Below are 23,835 nucleotides of genomic sequence, written 5' to 3' on the forward strand. Positions count from 1 at the left end.
CCCAAAAGAAAGCCGCCTCATTTAATACCTCCATCTCTTCTGAGAGAGGCTGCCTGGTCACACGAATCTGGCAGCTGTTTGTGTGGAGACAAAGTGAACGGCTGCGGGGTGAAACTGTGCCACTGCTCAGGATTAGAGCCCCGATGGCCTGTGGTGGTCCAAGTGGAGCCGGGCCAGGGTATCAATGACATGGGAGCATACTCACTACAACCTCCGTATCAAAGCTTGGAGACCTTGTGATTCGCTGCACATCTCACTTGGTGTTCATACGTATTCCATCTTAATTAAGTTGTGTGCTGAAATGCTCTAAAAATCCTGTCTCCAGTGTCTTTTTGAAGCTTTTACCACACATCTACATTTTCTAAATTTGACCTAATGATTTTGATGATTTTGCTCAAGTTATACATCTACTCCTTGTATTTGAATTCCTCACACTGTATTTGAGCAAAATGGACTTGAATTTACATTTTTCTTGCATGTTTGAAGAGATTTGGTTCCTCTGCTTGAAATCTCTCGAGGGTCGAGATGTGTGGAAGCTAAGGGAAAATGGAGAGACCAATTGAGATACAAAGGCATGTGCTGCCAGGAAAATGACAAAAGCTCTCCCTCCAGTCATCTCTCTTCACCTCTATGCCGACATCTTTTCATCCACTCATCATTACTACCCTCTTTCTTGTAGTGCTTGTTCCTTTTCTCCCCCATCCCACTCTCTGTTTCTTGCCTTTTTGCACTCGCCTGCACCGAGTCCTCTCCCCTTTCAGCTGCTTCTTCCCCATATTTCATTCTCCTCTCTTGCCCTCATTTCTGCAGCTTTTCCCTTTTGTCATTTTTGTCTCTTTATTGCCTCCTTCCTCCACTGTCTCCCCTCCCCCATTCATCATCTTCAAACCACCACCCGCTCTGCCTCCTCAGCTTTAACCCACCCCCCCCCCCAAATCTCACCACCACCTCACACACATTTTGTACACACAATCTACCTCTCGGTTACTGTATTTTATAACTCCCTGAACCCTTTTGCTTTTCCTGCGTCTCTTCTTCCACGTCTGCTCCCCGGTGTGTTGTGATGGTAGCCAGGCTGGCGACAGCTGCAGACAGTGGGCACCCGCAGAGGGGAGGTGGGGGAGAAGAGGGGGTACGAAGATGAAGAGGCATGGTAAGGCGGTAGGATTGGAGAGGGGGCTTACTTTTTTTGATAGCAAGGTTTTGATCTTTGCTGAACAGAAACAGAGACGTCGGGCCTGGGGGGCTGGGGGCTCGCTGCTCAGCATCCCACGGGCCCAAATCTCATCTGTGTCGGCTCGTTGCCATGACAGTCCCCCCCCCCCCCCCCCCCCCCAGACAGACGGCTGGGACCAGCACTAAGGAGGTGTTGTGCCTAAACAACCAGCAGCTTGTGGCATTCAGGGCGGTGGGGAGCGGAGTCAGAGGAGGTATCACACACTCAGTGGGGAGTTTGTAGGGACCTGATTCGCTGACTTGGCGCCACGGTAACAGCTGTTCAACCCTGCAGGCTACACCTGTTCTGCAAAAGAGAGGAGCAGGAGGGGGGGGGGGGGGAAGGACTGATGAGGGAAGAAGGATGGGTTAGAAAGAGGAAAAGGGAAATGTCTGCAGAAAAGTTAACGTACTGCTTTTCACTGAGAGCATAACAATAAACGTTATGAATATTGCACCTTCCAGAAGAAGGGTTTACACGGTGCTTTACACGGTGCTTTACACGGTGCTTTACAGGGTCAAAACAACAGAACCATGAAAGTATTATTCATAAAAACATTAAAGGACAATAGCACTGTGGTTAAAACAAAAGACATGAAGCAATCAGACATTAAACGGAGTAATAAAATATAATTATAATGAAAACCATGAAACAAATGGTGCTAGTAGGTAAAATAACAGGAAGGTTAGAAAATAAAAGTTTGATTTATGAAAAGATAAAACTGGTATAGGCTCCGTAGTTTTTTAGTCTGGATTTAGGAAACACCAGGGACGCAGCATTTTAGGGCCCCTAACAGCACAAAGGGAGGTAAAGGTTAGACATATAGATTGTGGTCAAACTGTTTCGAGCTTTAAAAGCAAACATTTAAAATCAAAATAACATGTAAAATCTGTTTAGTGCGGCTTTCAACCAAAAATCAAGCAAGAGGTAAAAAAGAAAAAAAAAGAGAAACCAAGCATCCTCATACGGGCATGAGGGTTTCTCCTCTTCTCTCCCAGCGTCAGGGCCGGGCTGTGACCTCTGCCCTTGTTACCATAACAACAAGTTAATGACACAGCAGACTGACTGAGCTAAAATAACACAAAACAATAAGGACTAACCAGGCGAGCGCCGTGTGTCCTTCACTCTCAGGGTTTCTCTAAAGACTGACTCAGAAGATTTGCATTTGTGAAGTTCATGTCTTCTTTTAGTCTTTATGATGTGTCTTATATCCAGATCAAAGTACAGGATTGTCTTAATGTGTGATTGTAGCGGCATTTGATTTGGTATTTTGACAATATATCAAAGTCAAGTTTTAACATTTGTTATTTCGTTTTTATTGTCAAAATGAGGAGAAACCTTTTTATTGATTTTTTACACAATTGCCGCTCCTTTGCTTGTAACTGTGTGTCTGTGCATTTCTGTTTCCTGTCTTTTTTTACGTGACCAAAATCAAATTGCCTCTGTGAGTTTTAAAAGTAGTATTCAATTAAATTATATTGAATAGAAATCAAGATGACTAAATGTTATAGAGTCTTATTCTCCACCGTTAGCTTCACCACCTCCAGATAGTCCACAATGCTGATGTCACTAAAGGAGGAAATAATATTTACCAACCCTGAAAACCCCAAATCCTGCATGAAAAACTTCCAGAACTTATGAACTGCATCATTTCCTCATTGCCCTGGCTCTCCTCTGCAGGGAGTTTCCAGATCAGCTCATACATGTTTGTTTATGGTAATAAACTTTGATGAAAGTCAAAAATACCTTCACTCAGAAGACGTCTGATTGCATTCCTGTGTGGTGAAATATCTGAGCTGGTGAATGTGTCACCTGTTCTCACAGCACTTACTAACCAGGCTGGAGATCATTGCTCAGGTGAAAGGCTGCTAGCTGCTTCAGTGTTTGAACAGTAGCTCGGCGGCATTTCTCAACACTTAGCCGGGGTCAGGGTCCAAGGGCGGAGGAAAGAGAGACTTTAGAGGTTTAAGTATACACTTCGTCACACAGGCAGCAAAGCCGCTCTGTGTGACAATGAGCATGTGTTTCTGACAGCTAATCAATAAAACTTGGCTACTGTTGTTAGACTGCAACTTGTTTGAATGTTTTATAATGTAAACTCTGCAGTCCTCTGAGGCTGCACTCAGCTGGTGCATACCCACAGTGAGCCAGTCCTTAATGGGTTTAAAGATATGAATGCACCTTTACAAAGACCTGGAGCCTTGTCTCTACATTATCTGGATATCCTGCTGAAAGGAATTGTATCAACAGCAAGAATAGGAACACTTGACAATACTTTTTATTAATAAACTTGATCTTTATATTGAAGTTGTTTGACATTCCCATTAGCTATACCTAAATAATAATACGCTTTATTTGTATAGCACCTTTCCTACGATAATATCATAGAAAATGCTTCACAGTAGTTGATGTATCTTCAAATGCGCACAGAAAACTGATTTCAAATAGAATACAGATACCAGTAAAATACATCAAAACAAACATAAAATAGCATAGAATACACATGTAAAAAATAGGTACGGTTAAACGGAGGATAGTGCAAATACAAAACAAAATCAGTTGATAGGTTAGAATGCATCAGAGTGCATTGAGAGCAGGGGTTAGCTTCCTAAAAGGCTAAGTTATCTACAGGTATTTTGTTCCAAAGCTTTGGGGCATAACGAAGGCTGCATCACCAATCTTCTTAGGGATTAAGGGAGTTAACAATGAAGCTTGGTCCTTGCTCTTTAGTGCTAGAGTTAGTAACTTATAGGAATGTCAAAACACTTAATTAGGATGGTGTACATGCACAAACTGATTTTGGACCTCATGTTTTATCGTGCTGTTTGTCTTTCACAGCCTCACAGAGCTGCTAGCGCGGCTGCAGACTGGTGTTAAAGTCATCAGCCATGGCACATTTATTCAGCACCTCTCTGTAGGTTACACATATCTATGCACGGTAATGTCACCATGTTATCGGTATCAGCAGATAAAGGCTTTTATACAGAAAAATAACATTTTCTCTGATTGGACAGGCCGATATGTTACATAAAAATGAATGTTTTTATGTAACCTTAGTTGAGGAGTTTCTTTTTTTGCAGAGTGACATTTAAGATAATGTTATTTATGTCTACTATATCTACCAGTGGGTAGATAAGAGTCGGCATATTTATGTAGTGCAGGATGGACAGAAAAGATACAGAGGATGTTCTCTTCAATTAGGTGGAAAACAGATGTCTTTATACTGTATCAGCAATCTGCCAAAATGATTTGGAAAATATCAGAAAAAAACAATATAGTGCACACCTAGTTTCAAACACAGGTTATTGATGTCAACGCTGCATGTACAAATAAATGGGTCATCTTCTTTGTGCTGTACTGAAACAGTGAACGTGCATCATGTGATCATGACATTAAAGAGCAGCAGCAGTTTTTCTAGTTGAGAAATAGTCAAATGATTGTGTGATGACACATCCGGGCCTGTGATCGTTCTCGTAATGCTTGTTGCTATGGAGGACTTTGTAGTAACCAGGGAGCTTGTCAGCTGTACTTATTCTCATCCGTACTCTATTTTAAAATAACATTTCCAGCAGCATTGTATTGTGTAAAAGCCACTCTCACCTTGAGGACTTTGTTTCCCTTCACTGTTATGAAATGTGCTGCGCCGCGGCTGTTTGTGTTTCGCTGCACTTCCTGCACTGCCAGCTGGGCGCACACACTGTGATCTTTAGTGTTTGACATGACAGGAGCAGGGAAAAGCTGTGGCACGATGAATGAATGAATGGTGTGAAGAAGCTGCACCAAGATGAACCACGAGGTGTGAAAGTAACGCAATTATGTTATAATTAAATCAGAAAGAGAGTGGGAGCAGGTGGAAGTGCTGCTTCGCTCTCAGTTTCTGTAAACAGGCCTCTGTTCAGTTTCTATATTCCCTCGTCTGTCTTCTCTCCTCCAACCCCGCACTCAATCTACATGCCATGATGTCCTTTTCCCTGTATGGATGTGCTCCATGTTCACACACACAAAGCAAACTAGTAAAGGTTGACACACACATCTAAGCATGCAAACAGATCCTGTCCTCTAGCTCTTTCTGCGTCTGTCTCCACTCCATCTTCTGTTTTTAGAGACACAGAGAGAGAGTTAGCCCCGAGGAGACAGCTGTCCCTCAGAGACGTCGGCATCAGAATATAAAAGATGGCTGGAGACTATTTCACAGTGGTGGAAGAAGTACTAGATCTTTTACTCAAGTAAAAGGAGAAATACTTAATTGAAAAAATACTCTGTTACAAGTAAAAGTCAAAAATATTGGCAACAAAATATACTTAAATTACCAAAAGTACTTTATTTAAGAAGCATATATATTTAATGACTAGGTTATGATTATCTATGCATTCATGTCTAGCTGGTTAAGGTGGAGCTTATTTTTTGTACAATTATTTTACAAACTGCTACTGGATGTCTTTACCTATAATTATATGTTTTCAAGTTGATTTTTATGTTATCACCTTATAATCTAAATCTATAAATCAACTAGTAACTGACACTTTCAGATAAATGCACAATGTCGGCTTCCAAAAGGTAATAAAGTAAAAGTATAAAGTAGGTTACATTTGAAATACTGAGGAAAAGTACCTCAACATTGTACTTAAGTACAGTACTTGAGCAAATGTACTTCATTACATTCCACCACTGCTATTAGAGAAGTACCTCATTTATTGCTACTTTATACTTTTAGTTTACGACACTACCCTTAAAAGAAAATTAAATGTCTTATATGACAACTGGAAAGGTGAAGATGAAAAATGTAACATACACAAAATGTGAGGATTTTATACAAATATTATGCTTGAAGTGTTATTTACCTAACCAATAAAGAACAAGTTAACAGAACAATAAAAAAAGCAGGAAATATTCACAATTTCAACTGAAATGATTGCGGAGTAGTGCTCAGTTGCTTTACCAACTATTTTTGATATCAATTGATCTGGATAGTACTTTTCCTGGAGTATTTTACAGTGTGATACAGTCTGTGAATACTTCTCTCTGCCTATGGAAATACGTACAGACTGCTCTGAGATCAGTTCATTATCACTGAAACTCGTCTCCCAGGGAGCTTGTGGACAGAGCAGAGGCACACCTTTATCACGTGAAACTGTGTGTGTGTGTGTGTGTGTGTGTGTGTGTGTGTGTGTGTGTGTGTGTGTGTGTGTGTGTGTGTGTGTGTGTGTGTGTGTGTGGTGTGTGTGTGTGTGTGTGTGTGTGTGTGTGTGGTGTGTGTGTGTGTGGTGTGTGTGTGTGTGTGTGTGTGTGGTGTGTGTGTGTGTGTGTGTGTGTGTGTGTGTGTGTGTGTGTGTGTGTGTGTGTGTGTGTGTGTGTGTGTGTGTGTGTGTGTGTAGTGTGTGTGATGTGTGTGTGTGTTGTGTGTGTGTGTGTGTGTGTGTGTGTGTGTGTGTGTGTGTGTGTGTGTGTGTGTGTGTGTGTGTGTGTGTGTGTGTGTGTGTGTGTGTGTGTGTGTGTGTGTGTGTGTGTGTGTGTGTTCTCTCTCCACCACCCTTTGCATACGCCTGTAGATAAGAGAGAGGGAGAGAGAAACTCGGACCTGACTCAGAGCCTGTGAACTGTGTACACTCCAAATATTTCCATAGCCAGCTCTCACGCGGAACTAAAGGAGGAAGTTGTACATGGAAAAAAGAGACAGAGAGATTAGTTTAATGCTAATATTAATAAGGATACATCAAAATGACTGATCACTGTACGGAAAATAGACACTAACGTATCGGTACAGTACTGGACCATAAGGGAAAGTAGTGCCCTCTATAGTAACCTGACACCACACCTGCACTGTAAACATGACTGTGTTATTTAACAAACACACCATTGACATTTAGTTTTTAATGTTGCAAAGTTTTGGATATTTGGAGTATTAAAGTTATTTCCATGATTGTTTCTTTTCGGGGTTTTTCGCTCTCAGAACTTGCCAGTCTAAACAACCTAAATGTAATTTAAAACAGTAAGACTTTGTGGTTAAAAGTTAGTATTCCTTATACAGGTTTTGTTTAACAATCTTACCCTCGGATTACTTTTCCTATAAAATCGATAATTGGTTCATACATTTCCAAAATGATGGGAAAAATATGGAAAATCCCTATTTTCTCAAATAGCAAGCCTAGATCTTCAAACGGCAAGTTTTGTTTGACTAACAGTCCAACACCCAATACAGTATATTAAAGTTACTATAATCAAAGTAGTCAGAAAACTATTGATTATTGAGATTAAAGGACTTCTAATATTACATTTTTACTTAAAGGGGACCTATCATGCAAAATGCACTTTTGTACATCTTTTATACATGAATATGTGTCAGGGAACTCACCAAGTGTCAGAAAACACAACCCTCTCTCTTTTCCTCCATACCCAAATCTCTAAAAACGGGGCTGCAACGGATCTGATACAGACTGATACAGATTTGAAAATTCTCTGACGTCAGAAACAAGGAGCTCCGCCTATATGGGCAACTCTCCACCTATCAGGGGAATGAGAGGTTGCCGTGGCATGGTAACAGCATGGTAACAGCATGGTAACAGCATGGTAACATGACGCTCGTGCCTCACCCCCCTCCTTTGCAGGGGGGCGTGGTCAGCTGCAGCTCATTTGCCACAGAATCAGCCCTTGCAAAAACAGGGCTGGAATACAGCAAATAGAGCGAAATGAGGCATGGCTAAAATGCATGATCTGTTTGGTATTTTGAAAAGAAAACTTCACAGACATGTTTTATATAGGTATGGCCCTACAATATATTATTCAAATATAGCATGATAGGTCCACTTTAAGTATTCAGCTGAAAATGTCTGCCTCTTTGAGCTGTTTTTGTAGTTTGATCTTTTCTCAGAGAGCTTTTACTTGATCGTCTCAGAAATCGTTTTTATTTGTCTGTTGCTGTATGATACTACTCTGTGTTTAGAGTAATGCCAGCTTTTAAGTAAAATCTTTGTCTGCTCCTCCTCCTCCTCAGTCCTCATCCAGGAGCCTGCGGAGCGAGAAGACTTGGGGGGGAGGACCCTGAAGATCACGGACTTCGGTCTGGCCAGAGAGTGGCACCAGACCACCAAGATGAGCGCGGCGGGGACGTACGCCTGGATGGCCCCCGAGGTCATCAAACTCTCGCTCTTCTCCAAGAGCAGCGACGTGTGGAGGTACTGCCGTCACTCTTCTGTGATTCATCTTTTCATTTAAACTGTGACAAATGTCCTCACACACGCTGTCGAGATGAATGTGTGACAATGTGAACGCCAGATGTTTTACGTATGCATACAAAAATCTGGGTTCAATTAAGAATATTATTACATTTTGTTAAGTTAAGTTGGATTGTGATAATTTGTTTCTATGAATCAGTGGTTGAGAAGTGTTGAGATACTTAACATAGGTCAAAGAAAACAAAAACTTCAATTTAAAATGACCCCGTTACAGTTAAACATTGAACATTTCACTGACGTAAAACAATTAAATACAAATAAAAAATACATCTATAAAATATCAGTTATGCGTGGTTTTTGTAGGGCAGGTTTTGAGTCAGTTAATTTATAATAGCTGTAAAGTAATTAGTATCTACTGCTGTCAGATAAAAGGAATATAAAAGAATATGTAAAAGTAAAATATGTCTTTGAAAAGTTGCATGAAGCAGAAACACTCAAGTTCACTTTAAGTACCACATAAGTACAATACGTGAATACATGTGGATTGTTGTTAATGTTTTTCATGTAAATATACTTTTACAAAAAAGTGAGTGTCAGAATGTTGTTTGGTAATGGAAGAAGATCATTTTTTGCCTGTAACAGTTTTAATACTGCGTACCTTTACGGATATGTCAATTAGTTTGAAGTTTGACAGTTATTTTCAGGATCCTTCAGTTGTTATTCAGTGAGCTCCGGTCACCGATAAGAGCTGGTCACTATCGTTGTGTTGAAGGATAGTTTTTGGCATCAGATGTTACATTAAAACAGAAATTAATAAAAAAATGTTCCTTGTTTGCCTCTCTTCTCAGTTTCGGGGTGTTACTGTGGGAGCTGCTGACCGGCGAGGTTCCCTACAGAGAGATAGACGCGCTGGCGGTCGCTTACGGTGTGGCCATGAACAAACTAACACTTCCTGTCCCGTCAACGTGCCCTGAACCTTTCGCTCAGCTGCTGGCAGGTAAGCAGCCCGACCACCAGGACCCTTTGAGTGATTATTAAATCCAAGAAAACAGAGATAAAACTGCTGTGCTGGGTTACAAAGTGATTTTCAAGAAGGCCGGAGTTGACACGAACTTCTCAAAAGTCGTTTTCTTTTTTTATTTCTATGACTTCTTCATGCATGTCTCACTTGTCCCATTCATTCATCGTTGACAAGTCTACTTTCACTTTATGTGCCCTTGAGCTTCCTTTCTTTTCCTGTACACCAGTCATCAAAATGACCTTAAAAATGTCACTGGTGACACAGAAACTCACTTTGAAAAAAAGCCCTTTGGGAGGTTCCCATCCACTTTAAAGTGTTGTAACGTTACACACATATTTGAGGTTACAGTTGTTTTTGATTTTCATCTAGGAGCAGAGATGAACACTAAGAGTTAAAAATAGATGAAGACAGTTTCATTAGGTTGCATTATATACATCCCAAAGCTCCCCTAGACCGGTTTTCTCCTCTTCCCCTCACAAATAATCCAGGCAGCAGCTCTGTTAACAGCAGCGGGGTATTAACAGCTCTGGTTTCACCGTGCAGGTCATCTCTGTTTAAACACACACCTGCTTTTTATCCAGGCTGCCTTAATTTGCTTAACACTGAAGCTACCTTTTAATGCAGATGAATAAGCTGCAGGCTCAGGTTCAAAAAGAGGTTTGTTAAACTGTCAGCCAACTTCATTCACCTCCCTCCACTGCCCCTCCCTCTCTGATCCTAAAGCTCTTTTCCTCCTCACTTCCCCTCTCACTCCTCCTCTTCTTATCCGTGTTCATCCGTTAATCTCTCCTTTGTCATCCCTCGCTGCTCCCTGTTTACTCCGTCCTGTCATCATCTCACTTTCATCTCCTCTCTACAACTTTGACCAACATACTATTTATGCTCATGTATTTTTAGTAAACATAACCTGCTATAAAATATATTTTCAGCCTGTGAAACAGCCATTTAATGACATTTTACTTTGCGTTTAAGTAGACGATTATGGTCTGGTGTTGTAGAGCTCTGCTCTCTGTAGGTGTGCACTGTGTGTCTGCAGCTCTGTCACTCAGGGTTTGGCTCAACATGGCCGCCATATGCTGTCCCATCCTGCTCCCTTACACTTTGGTTGGTGCCAGAAAGGGAATTATATATCCAGACCAAAAATTCCTGGTTTATCAAAAATAAATAAGTGCCGATAGCCGATAGATTATGTTTTTCTGAATTGTTTTCCAACACTGAACTGATCCTACTAACAAGTATTGTTGGTGAAGCCACAACCAGTTGTATTTCCATATGAAGGGGCAAAAAATGCTTCTCCAATAGTACCTAGTAAATGTACACATTGTTTTACTGTTTGAGTAACATTTGACAAAGACTATTGTAACCAGCTGTTAGTAAATGCCTACGTTTGTTTTATTAAACTGCATGATAAGGACTTAATTTACAGGTATGTTTTAAGGCAGCAATAAATAAGCCTGAGTGGTAAAAGCTGGGTGGAAAATTAGAAAGACAGATAAAAGTAAAAGTAAGAAAATGTGTCAAGGTTTTTAAATAACAGGAAATGCATCAATGATATGTACTGACGCAAAATAAAGCGGGTTGTTTAAAACATGGAAAGGGGCATGTATGATTTCTCTGGATAGTATAACAGCAGGAGTCGAAACAAAACATTTACAGCTAAGTCAGTTTTAGCAAAAAAACAAAAGACTTTGACAACACCAAGCTGCTGTTTGTTCGGGGATGAAATGCACTTATTGTAAATCACTCGGATTAACAGCATGTGCTAAAATTAATACAATAAACCTCATATAACCATCTGTTTAGACTTTAGAGCTATGAAACACATGAAACATGTCGCTAACTTGGATGGTAACTCTCCCCTCTTTACCCCCTCAGAGTGCTGGAGCCCCAACCCCCGCAGCCGGCCCTCCTTCAGCAGCATCCTGCAGCGCCTGCTGGCCATCGAGCAGTCGGCCATGTTTCAGATGCCTCTGGAGTCCTTCCACTCCTTACAGGAGGACTGGAGGCTGGAGATCCAGCAGATGTTTGACGAGCTGAGGGCCAAAGAGAAGGTGAGGACCCTGAAACAGATCCGGTCCTATCAGAGGGGACATCATTATTAGCTAAAGATGGTTTTAAAAGACATTCAAGTATTTGAAGAAACTAAAACACACACATTTTTCGGAGGACTTAATTAAGATTTCAGCAGAAGTTCGTCAAATTTATCATGATGGAGGTGGGAGGATTATCACCACATCCGCAATCTGAGGTGGTTTCTGCAAAAATCACAATTACCTTAGCAACAAGCGTTTTGCCAAACAAAGTGTCAGAGGAGGTGTTTCTGTGCTAATGAACCGTTCTCATCTCTTCTCATCCTCGCTCCTTCCTCTCACCCCTAGTCTCCTTACCTCCTTCCTCACTAGTCTTACCCTCGCTCTCCCTCTCATCTCCCTATTTCCTTCTTAACTTTTCTGTCACATCTTATTCCCTCGTCTTCCTCTTTTCATCCCTTTCACTTATTTTCCCTCTATCTCTCCTTCCTCCTCTTCTCCTGCCTCTTCCTATTTCTCTCCTTTTCTCCTCTCCTCCTCTGTCACTCTCATCCTCTCTCCGTTCTCTCCCTCTCTCCCCTCATACCCCTCTCCTCATCCTCTTACACTTTCCCTATCTTCTCTTCTCCTGCACTTACCCTATCCCCTTCCTCTTAACTCTTTTCCTTTGTTTCCCATGTCCTTTCGTCATCCATTCCTCACCCACTCTTTTTTTCTTCGTCTCCTCTTTTTGGTTTTCTCTCTCCTCTCTCTCCTCTGCCTCTCTCCAGGAGCTGAGGTCGTGGGAGGAGTCGTTGGCTCGTGCAGCCGAGGAGCAGAAGGAGCAGGAGGAGCAGCTGAAGAGGAGAGAGCAGGAGCTGGCGGAGAGAGAGATCGACATCGTGGAGCGAGAGCTGAACATCATCATCCACCAGATGTACCAGGAGAAACCCAGCGTGAAGAAAAGGAAAGGGAACTTCAAGAAGAGCCGACTGAAGCTGGGCCGCGACAGCAACAGCATCAGCCTGCCCTCTGGTGGGTGGACAGGGGACTGCAGGCTCATTCTTCACTACGTTTGAAGTTGATAAATTAGGTGCACATGGCTGCAAATGTAGGACATTGTATAGTTGACAACATTAATACACGTAATCAACACTGATATACTGCTAATTCAATATCAAAGTGTCCTTTAATATGAAGAGAAGAAAAACCACACACTATGATCCAATGACTTCAATGACTTCAAGCGTCTTTGGGTCCAAGAAAAGCGCTATATAAATAGAATTTATTATTATTATTATTATTATTATTATTATTATTATTATTATTATTATTATTATCAACATTTCACACGTTTTTCAGGCAATTGTGGTTGAAATGTTGATGTGACAATATAATTATCGTTCATTATCGTTTTACATGTCAAATGATTAATATTAAGTGACCAAACTGAAAACAATATGTGGCATTAAAGGTAGGGTAGGTAAGTTTGAGAAACCGGCTCTAGATACACTTTTTGTTATATTCCATGGAATGCTCTTAACATCCCGATAGCAATGAATATCTTAAGCGCTTTGACAAAAAATCCATAAAAAAATGTCATCTGTGGAAGCCGTAGTACTGTAAAAAGCACGACCAATCATTTTAGCCGGCCTGGCTAAAATAACTGGATGGCCTACCTGCCTGTCAGCCTTCCATCGGGGCACAAACTTATCTCGTGCCCTCATTGGTCATGTGCGCGTTTGTGTGTGTTGGAGGAGGGGCTCTGTAAGGAAGTGGCAGATTTTCTCCGGTCGTGTATTTTCAAATTCTAGCGATCTCGAGCCGGTTTCTCAAATTTACCTACCCTACCTTTAAGCCATCAGCTTTTTTATATATATACTATTTGTTTTAGCAGTTTGTTTTCAAAATATTTGCATTGTGGGGAATTCACAGTTTATGTTAGAGCAATTAAAGATTTATTGACAACGATTTATACGCTTACATGCAGCCAGGTCTAGATCCAGGGTGTGATTAGATAAAAGCAACATGGACAATCTGGTAGGGAATCTCAGTATAACAACTGGCTGATGAGGTCAAATGGGGACAGGTGATCAGCTGGAAGAGAGAGGCAGATGAGAGGCTGAGGTGTATGGAGGGAGAACGGCAAAGCAGAGAAGCTGCAACTGAGATAGGGCTTTAAACAAAGATTATTTTTATAATCAATTGATTTGCAGGTTATTCTCCAGATTAATTAATTGATTATATTTTTATAAATGTCAGAAAATAGTTAAACATTTCTTGTTTTGTTAGTCAAAAAGCCAGAAACCTCCATATTTGAGTTGGACGATCAATCGCTTATCGCTAATAGTTGTAGATGATTTTTCTGTCAATCAACAGACATAAGTACAGTATCTTTGTTGTATGGAAATGCTTCTCATTTATATAATGCCTGGTAGTTTTTCATTTTATATCAAAGAAGAGCTGCATGACAATATATTTTATTATTGTTTAAATTGTGTGTTTTTGAAGTTCATAATAAACTGTACCTTGCTGTGTGTGTTCCCATATTTAGAAACAGTTGAAATGTCCTATTAATGAAACAGATGAATGTAAAAATATTTTCTCTTCTCGCTCACCTGTAGGCTTTGAGCATAAGATCACAGTTCAGGCGTCCCCCAGTGTGGACAAGAGGAAGACTCAGAGGAGCGAGAGCACCACCCCCCCCGCCAGCCCGGGGGTCATTCCCCGACTGAGAGCCATAAGACGTGAGTGGGAACACCCAAAGACAGAAAGCATCCTGTGTGAGAGACAGTGTGTGTACGGTGTGACAGTAATGTTATCCGACTGTTCCTCAGTGACACCGAGCGACGGCAGTAAGACGTGGGGCCGCAGCGCAGTGTGTAAGAAGGAAGATCTGTCCACCAGCAAGAAGAAAGGACGCACCTGGGGGCCGAGCTCCACCCTCCAGAAAGAGAGGGTGGGCGGGGAGGAGAAGTATGTGAAACATGAGTTTATGTATCTGAGATGTCAAATCTGTTTTACCTGATAAAGTCATTCATAGTTTATGCTGTGCTATATTCTTTACCCAAACCCGACTCAAAGATTTGGGTTTGGGGGAATGAGTTTTGGATTTGTTATTCTCTTTTCAATTGATTAAGTCAAGAAGGTCCTATTGGGATACTCATCTTTCCAGAGTCCTGGGAACGTTTTTAAAGCACGATAGAACGTTAATGCAAACATAAAACTTAAACGTAAAAAACGTTCAAAATTTTGTTTTAAAAACAGCATGGATCTGTGTATTTCATTTAGTTTCATTCCAAATCTGCACAGATATTGACAGATTCATGTAGCAGAAATTCAGAAACTGTTGTCATACCTCACAATCGCGCAACGTTTTTTTTAAAGGAGGATCAATCCAAAGTATTTGATGAAACTGCAGCGACAAAAAGTGTATCATGAGGATTGTATTGAGTTAAAGTTATCACAGGCGAGAAGTAGATAGGTTTTTGTTACACAGGGAAGCAGAACCTTCCAGGTCCTTACAGTCTGTGGACATTTTGAGAAAGATATCTATGTTGTGTTTGAGGGCTCCTTGGTTTTATTTCTTGTTATCTTAAAGTTTTCAAAGTTACTTCTGGTTGGTGTTGTGTTGACATCATGGTTTCTGTTTGCAGACTGAAGTCACTCGGAGAGGGAAGCAAAGTTTGGTCGTCCAGTGCACCAAATCTGGGAAAATCCCCCAAACATGCGCCAATGAGCGCCGGCTTCTCCAGCCTCAATGAGATGGGTGAGTCTTTACTTTTCATTATAAATGAGTGACAACAATCAATCATCTTTACTCTTTGTTCACTAACCTGTTTCTGCTCTCTCTGACAGAGGAGTGCTGTGAGTTGGAGGAGTCCCCGGGGTCCCTGCTGCCCCCAGAGAGCAGCAGTAACGGGGCAGTGGAGGACTCGGGCCCTCTGTGGGGCGGCCTGGGGCCCAACACGGGCTCCTGTCAGGGGCCCGGGGGCCTGGGGCCAGGGGTGAGCTACCAGGACTCTCTGCGGCGCTGCAGCCAGAGGAAGAAGAGCGACATGTTCCTGCTGGGCTGTGCCTCTCTGCTCGCGTCTGTCGGACTGGGGCAAGACCTGCTGCAGCACGGGAAGCTACAGGTGAGAGAAACACAGGAAGAAAACTGAAAGAAAACTGAAAGAAAACTGAAAGAAAACTGAAAGAAAATGAAAGAAAACTGAAAGAAAACTGAAAGAAAACTGAAAGAAAACTGAAAGAAAACTGAAAGAAAATGAAAGAAAACTGAAAGAAAACTGAAAGAAAATGAAAGAAAACTGAAAGAAAACTGAAAGAAAATGAAAGAAAACTGAAAGAAAATGAAAGAAAAAAGAAAGAAAACTGAAAGAAAAAATAAGGAAAAAATAGTGAAAACTGAAAGAAAACAGAGAAAAACTTCAATTCTATTCTTATAATCTACAAAAGGAATTCCTTTATTTTTCAGCCTCACTTCAGAATGTGTTAATAATTGAAATGATATCATATAAAGATTAATTTCAATGTATGAACGTACCTTAAAACCGCTCAGAACCATCAGAAAACAATTACATTTTAAGATGTACCAATGTGGTGTTTCAAATGAAAACCACAAAGTAAAGAAGAAGTTTGTTTGAATTGGCTATTTTTTAAATATCCCTTTAAGATTGAAATTGTGGTGAAACGCTATACATGAATTCACACATTCATTATTCCTTCAAGAAGGTACCTGCCCTGCCTAACAGCTTCCTCCCGCAGGCAGAAACACTGTCTTTTTAAACAAAGAAACACATGTGACCGAGCCGGCGTCTTATGATCGTACCGCCTCCATATCTCACACTAATGATCCCATTTTGTGTGAAGAAACAAGCTGCTAAATAATCTGTGCCATGCTGTACAATAAGCACTATTTCCAGCATCGTGTTAATTATGTGTATTTCTGTCTGTTGTGGAATCAAAAGAGTGTCTATCCAAATATGTAATTTGGTTTAAGCACTGAGATCATCTTCCATTGATCCTCTCATACAGCGCGAGGATCAATGACTAATGATTTGGAAGTAATCTGTTGCTGTAGCTGCTGTAGTCGGCTGAGGAAGGAATTATTTTAAAAGTTGTTTTGAAAGAGAAGAGAGTTGTTCAATTGTTCAGCTTGATTATAAGGTGATTTTATTTGAGTGCTGCTCGGTGGTCTCACAGTGTGTTGATGTCTCCAGGTGCTCCAGGACGAGCAGGACCAGCGAGAGGAGCAGCGTAAGAAGAAGGAGGGTCTCTTCCAGCGGACGGGACGTTTCCGCCGCAGCACCTCCCCCCCCAGCAGAAACCTCTCCCTCTCCCTCTCCAGACATCACGACTCTGCTCTCCCCTGCATGGACCCGTCTCCCTCTGTCACTCTCCTCTCGTTGTCCTCTCTCTCTGACTGCAACTCCACCAAGTCCCTCCTCCCCTCCGACCCGGACGAGTACCCCCTCACCCCGATGACGGGGGGCAAAACCCCAGTGGCTCCCCCAGCTCCGGCCCTCAACCCGCTGTTGGATCTGCGGGCGGAGAGCTTCAAGAAGGAGCCCAACCAGTCGCTCACGCCCACCCACGTGTCTGTGGCCTTCAGCAGAGGACACCGACGGACCCCTTCAGACGGGGCGATAAGACCCCGAGCCCAAACTATGGGACACCACAGGACGCCGTCTGATGGGAGCATGCCGATGCCCCCTCCACCGGGGGCGCCACACCGCACTACTTACAAAGGTAAGGGACTAGTGATGTTTTGATGACATTGCAAAGATAAGTCATGTGCAATACTTGTCTTGAGTACTTAAATGTACTTAAACATAAACTACAGTTCTCATTGTTGTACACGGAGTAAATTGGTGCCAAAGAATTTAGAGACATCCTTGGGTTAGAGATACATCACGGACATATATGCTTGAATAGTTTATGGAACATGTGACTATAAACAACTTCCTGTCTGAACTTCCGAGAGGCTGAAAATGAGTTCCTGCTCTAAACCACATTATCTCAAAATGTTACTGCCTCCGGTCTTTGAAAAATACATCTAAATCTTACAGATGTACTACTTAAAAAGACACTGATATACCCTCTAATGTTTTGTTTATTCTCTAGGTCTGCAGATTGTATTTCGTCCTCAAAGTGACATGTTCAGGGTCACTTTCACATATCAAGGAAAAGAGACTCGTACTCCATTTTGAGAAGCTAGAATTAGATCATATTTTTTGCTTAAACAACTAAATTGCTACATTTTGTTCATTTTTCTCACTGTCATGTCTCAGGTACTCTAGAAATCCTCGACATCCCCCGCCTCCCTGACCCCTCCGTCATCTTCCCGGTCCCCCAGCGGCGTAAGGCCCCCGCTCCTCCCATCCCTGACCCGGCTCCCCTCTCCCTCATCAGCCCCCTGGAGAGACCCAAGACGCTGGAGTTCGCCCCCCGTCCGCGGCCCACCCCCACCAGGAAGCCCGAGCCCTGGAAGCTGAACTCTCTGTCCCAGACCCTCAGCTCGTCGCCCAGCAGCAGCTGCGACAGCCCCCTGGGCTCGGGGGACAGCGGCCCGAGCACAACGCGGCCCACCCTGATGGACCTGGACGCGGAGGGCCAGAGCACAGACCCCACCGTCCCCCTGTGTGGGAAGAGGCAGGCGGCCGCTCTGTGTGGACAGACGTACTTGTTGTGAAAGAAGAAGTCCCCTTTCCTGCATTTGGACCTGACCCGGGGCATTACTGAGCCAAGTGCACTCGTCATGTTTTAGGCCCTTACTGAAAGCCTCTCCTCTCATGTGTCCTTTGAGTATCCTAATAAGGTGTGAAACCCATATAGCAAGCATTTTCCCTTATAGTGGTCTCTAACCTGCACGACTATGAGGGTCCTGGAGGCCATTTAAAAGCCTTGTAGTGTGCTCACCCAACCTTACCCAGCATTTTCTCTCCCCCCCCCCTCTTTGAAAGCCATCTCTCCTTGCTTCCTAGTGCGACATGACCAGGACAAACTCACAACCTTCAAAAGCCATTCAAGTTCCTAAAACCTTTTCAGAATTTGCTAACTGTTCATCCCGACTCATCTGCCTGTGCCGTTTCTGTGACGATGCCCATTTTCTGCTCACATCTTTCACTCCAAAGAGATACATCTTCTTAAACATTCCCCTAAACATCGTTTCATTGTCAACACCTGGAGTAGGACTGTTAAAAAAATGTCCAATAGAGAGTGTCTTTGGTCTTATTTTGCACGTTGTTGGTTATTTTGCTGCACAAACATCCCCCCTGCCTTCCTCTTCACTCCTCATCTCTCTGCATGGGGGTCTTCGTCCTCTCCCCTCCAACACCAGGACAGGAAAAAGCCTTTTATCTCTCAGCACTGATGGACTGGTTTAATCCTCAGCCTTGTACAGTACCAAACAAAGAGTTTATTTTCTCAGTGCTTACACCATCCCATCTGAATCCTGTTAGCATAAATGTTTTTTCTATGGGTTTGGCAGACCAGGTGTGTATCTCTCTGTGTGAATGTGTATATATTACTGTACATGTGTGGAAGAACAAAATGGGTTCATTTTTGTATGTGCTGGTGCTTTTTCAGTGCATGTTGTTTTACGTGTGAATGGTTCTCTGTCATGGGGCACTTCTTCGAAATAAGAGCTCATCTGTTTTGTCTTCTACACGTTTTACATTCCTCACTAGCAGTCAGTAGCACTTGTGGATTCCGCTCATGCCACTGAAATAGACACGACAAAAGGAAACTGAGGGGAAATGCTTTTTAAAGTCGACCTCATGATGGACCATTTGAAAGCTTCATGTTCACGTCTGACTTGTTTTCAACATGTGTGGCCCTTTAGGAGCCATGTTGTGCAGCCTCTCGGTGGACTTACGGCTAACAAATCAACTTTAATCAGCTGAGTTGTTTTCGCACAGAGGTCGAAAAGTTTGTCTGGGTTGCAGGTAGTATTTTACTTGACAGTGCACATTTCTCTAAGTGAGTGTGGGTGTGATTATGTGTGTGTGTGTGTGTGTGTATGTGTTATTATTTGTACGGGATGATGACAATCCCGTTGGAAGTAGAGTGAGCGCAAACTCATTCTCCTTGTGTGGTAAAGAACACTGAGTATTTATTAAATTTATTGTTATTATTGGAAAAATTAATTGTTATGACTATGCTCTTCCTGGGATATCTGTATATATTTGTTAAATATAACAGGAAAAAACCAAGGAAAAAACCTAGGACACTGCTTACTGTTGTGTCCAGTCTCAACCTGTGACTTCTGGGTTCAATGAAGAATAAGTGTGAAACGTGACGAATGAGAGACAAATAAAAATCAAAGAAAGATGCTTTAGTGTCACTGCTAAATCTTTTATCTGTCCATTATATCTATGAGGTCTAACACATTATGTTTGATGGGAGAAGTATTTAGGTCCTTTACTAAAAATATCAAAACAACAATGGTAAAATCCTTCTTTATAGGCAAAAGTCCTGCTTTTAAAGTACAGACTTATCTCCTGAAAAATGTACATAAAAGTACAGGTATTCATTCTGCAGTAAAATTCCCCCTTTGACTGATTTACCAATGAATATTACATTCATAGATTTATAATTTGGGAGAAGCAATGTTGATAGCAATTTTGTAGCTTCCCGAGTTGGAGTTGCTTTATATGCAGTAAGGTATTTAAAATAGTTTCAAATGTAAGGGTGCGTCAAAGAATCACAATATACATTTGAGAGATAGTGATGTAATAAATAGGAGTAAAGGAGAACAACAAAAACTAAACTAAACTGTTTTTATGACTGTTAAAAATAATGTGTGGTGTCAATTCTTTATTATTTGTGCATCGAAATATTTATTGAAATTATTGAGAGGTTAAGGGGGAAGGACTCTCCGACAGCTAAGTTTGAATTTGTATTCATAATTACAAAAATGTAAAAGGAAAATGCACATTAGTTAACATGAGCACTATCGTCTAATGTTGTTGTAAAAATGTGTTCTTCATGAGTTTATTCTGAGAATTCTAATCTGAAAATCGACCAGTAACTAGGTCTATCATACAAATGTATTGGAGTTAAATGCAAACAACATTCCCCTCTGCAATGTAGAGAAGTAGAAGTATTAACTATCACAACATAAAGTAACCTGCACTGGTGGTTATCTGATTACAAAGGAGGCTGCAGTAGCAGACTCAGTCCTGCAGGGGTCCCCACTGAGGCCTATGATGTCATGTCATTTCCCAGTCTGCTGTTTTTCTCCGTGTGATGAATTCCTATAGTGTCTGTCTGATTCTGCAGTTACAATGAACGCGTGATGAAGGAGCAATTATGCAGCCCACGCAGCTAGCAAAGATTTAAAAACACATTTGGAGCTGTAAGAGTGGAACTACATCTTCTAAATACCAGGAAAACAAACTGTGAAATGTCAAACTGATAACCTTAGTAGAAGTACATGCAGTGTATACAGATGATGCAAACTCACACTGTGTCTGTCAGCGTGACCGCCAATCACACGCGCTTCCAGACGCCAGCCAGTTACCTAGCAACCCCTCTTCACTTCCATGGTGATGCTATTAAAAGTAACAACAAAGAAAAAGATAGAGAAAGGGCATGCTGGGACTAAAAATGAAGTGGGGAGATGTTATAAAGAGAGCAAAAATAAAGATTAAGCAGGCCAGTTCACAGCTGACACCACACACACACACACACACACACACACACACGTCTCTATCTGCCTTGACAGCAGACTGACATGTTAATCATCTTCTTTGTCATCCCCTTCATGATTTACTCAACCGTTTTTCACCATGTGTCCAGCTTTCTTTCTCTTTGTTCCAGGGAGCATCACGTCATACTCTGAATGAATACGATAGGATTTAACAACCAAAAGACACTAAACAGACTGCCTGCCAAATGGTCCTCAGATCTGCAGGACTGTCTTTGTCTTAAAATACATATTTTAACCAGGAGTGAAGCTTTATACTAAAAGGATATGTGTATTAAATGAAAAATGAGATGCACCTGTATCCCTAATGGGTAAATGATGTTGTTGCAGCAGTACAAGGTTACAAATAAATTCAGGTAGGAGACATACACTAAAATGAGATAAAAATGGTAAAGGTAAAGTGGTTTGTATTTACATGATACAAAAATAAATGTGAGTCAAATAGTATTTTAAGGATAAGATAACTTGAGCCCATGTTGAAGAAAATGTTGACAGACAAGTTTGTTAAAAAATGAACAACAACATTCCTCTTTGTTTGTAACTTTATTCGTAATCTTCATTTACCAATCAATAGTGCATTCCCGGGCTAGCAGTTCAGTAAAACCAGTGGTGGGGTTGATGTTTGGATGTTGAATGGAAAAAGGCCCAAAACCAAAGGCAGTCAAAGCCTTGACGTGCTTCCCTTTCCCCTCCACGGCCACAGAAACAAACAGGAGATCTGTGGCTGTGAGGAGCCGCTCTGCGCTCAAGTTCCTCAAAGTTCTCTGCTGTTCGTCTTACTGCGCAGACACAGTAGAGTCGAGGTCAAAGGTCATCCAAACAGGAGGGTCAAAGGACGCACATACTTCGAGCCGGTTCTGGATCCCCTGACGGAAATGGACGTCAACAGAAATACCAACAAACACATAAACAGTCACAAAGCAGCTCTGTGGAGCAGTTAAATTATCTTTCTCTATATCTTGCTTTTATTTTCTGTTGATAAAGTATTTCAATAAAGTAAAGCTCTTCACATAAAACTTTCAATTTTTGTTATTTTTTTTGTACATTTGTATCATATAATTCACAAAAACTACTCTGACATTTGACAAACATTTACCTCAAATGACATCAAAGCAAAAATAACACAGCCAGTAGTTTGACTTTTTTTGTTGTTGTTGTGCTTTTTGTTGTTTGTTTCAAAGCTACACCGATGCAGAGATCTCAATTTGCACAAGTTATGCTCACAATAACAACCTCGGAGTCACTCTACCATTAATCAAGAACCTGTGTTATGTGCAGCTAGTTGTCCCTAGGCGGTCGTAAAACACGTTGAGCGAGAATGACTTGGCACAACTAGACAAAAACAAGATGGCGGACTAGTGCCATGGAGAGAGGACCATGGGAGGAGACCGATCCCCGAGGGGCCCGAGGGTGAGGAGACTCAGCCCAGGCAGCCATGGAGACCGAGCCTGTGGGCGCCATTACTCTCTGTTGTTTTGATTGATTTCCTCTGATACCAGAGCCTCAACCCCAGAGCTGAGAGATCAGATGTTTTTGACTCATTACACCTTATTTTCTTTCGCCTTTCATTTATAATGTTGTGTTGATTTGGTTTCCCTGATAAATCGGTAACATTGATTGCATTTCATTCAAATCAAACAGTGGGATAACTTGAAGGATTAGTTCAACAGTTTGGTAAATATGTTTAATCACTTTACTTCAGACTTATTACAGATTACATAAACAATATACGACATGTTAATGAGAGAGCTTTAGAGGTGCTGGCAGGTGGATTTTGTAACGTTGAACCGAGCCAGACTAGATGTTACCACCTGTTTTTCAGTCTTTGTGCTAAGCTAAGCTAACCTGCTGCAGCATCATTATTATAACATTTACCAATATGTCAAACTTTTCCTTTAAGAAAACGTTACACTAACATTAAGACTAGGAAAACACAATAGCTATTTATATATATTGATAAAATCGATGTCATATCATGTTCAGCATATGGCTTACACAATTCAGTAGACAACCCTGGTCTTTCTGTTCGGGTCTCTTACTTTCAGTTGGGGGAAAACGTAATGCTGCTCCAAAAAATTAACGCCTATGACTTTCTTATTCTCACAGGACCGAATCTCAGCTGTGAATCAGCCGTCTAGTGTTGGTCTGACATCGGTCTCTATTGACAACATAGTGCCCTACGTGTACAGTAGCCATTACTTTGAGAGTCCAATTGTACTTTATTTTGAATCAGAACAGTAATGGTTGTTATAATAGAAGATTAACACATGAAATTAGTGTATGAGATGGCAATCAAATATTTCAAGTATCAGGTTTCCATACTTTTAGCCAAATTATGTGTAATAATAAATCTCCCAGCTCTGATCCTCTAATGTTGTGTCTCTGCTGCAGCTGCTCTACTTCCCCCCCCACTGAGCCCCTCTGTATCATGCCGGTCCCCTCAGCGCATGCCGCCATCTCTCCAGAGACCCATTGACACACTTCTGTCCCTATTTACCTCCTAGCAGGTCACTGAAAAATGGGTAAAGGAAATCTTTCTTTGATTTCATCTCCCACATCTTTTTTGGATACGCAGTGGAATAACGTCTTATCTGTCACCTTGGCAGAGGCAGAATGTGACCCTGTTCATTCAAGTCCTCTTTCTTCCCTCACATTTATTTGATCTATATTCCACTGCTGTGATCACAGTCTGTCACCACCTTCTG

At 41.6% G+C, this 23,835-nt stretch overlaps 1 protein-coding gene across 1 annotated transcript in view; it reads left to right on the forward strand.

The window, feature by feature from the left end:
- map3k10 (mitogen-activated protein kinase kinase kinase 10) overlaps window positions 1–19,754 on the forward strand; it is a 32,436-nt gene extending 12,682 nt beyond the window's left edge. Inside the window, exons 2-11 of the mRNA XM_034115058.1 lie at window positions 8,208–8,388; window positions 9,237–9,385; window positions 11,285–11,460; window positions 12,210–12,453; window positions 14,043–14,165; window positions 14,256–14,394; window positions 15,075–15,187; window positions 15,277–15,554; window positions 16,641–17,169; window positions 17,712–19,754. Of these exons, the coding sequence (XP_033970949.1) occupies window positions 8,208–8,388; window positions 9,237–9,385; window positions 11,285–11,460; window positions 12,210–12,453; window positions 14,043–14,165; window positions 14,256–14,394; window positions 15,075–15,187; window positions 15,277–15,554; window positions 16,641–17,169; window positions 17,712–18,112 (2,333 nt within the window). The 3' untranslated portion in view covers window positions 18,113–19,754. The remainder of the gene's footprint in view (window positions 1–8,207; window positions 8,389–9,236; window positions 9,386–11,284; window positions 11,461–12,209; window positions 12,454–14,042; window positions 14,166–14,255; window positions 14,395–15,074; window positions 15,188–15,276; window positions 15,555–16,640; window positions 17,170–17,711) is intronic.
- Window positions 19,755–23,835: the final 4,081 nt, after the last annotated feature.

The sequence above is a fragment of the Trematomus bernacchii genome, unplaced genomic scaffold (genome assembly GCF_902827165.1).
Source record: "Trematomus bernacchii unplaced genomic scaffold, fTreBer1.1, whole genome shotgun sequence".
Lineage (NCBI taxonomy): Eukaryota > Metazoa > Chordata > Actinopteri > Perciformes > Nototheniidae > Trematomus > Trematomus bernacchii.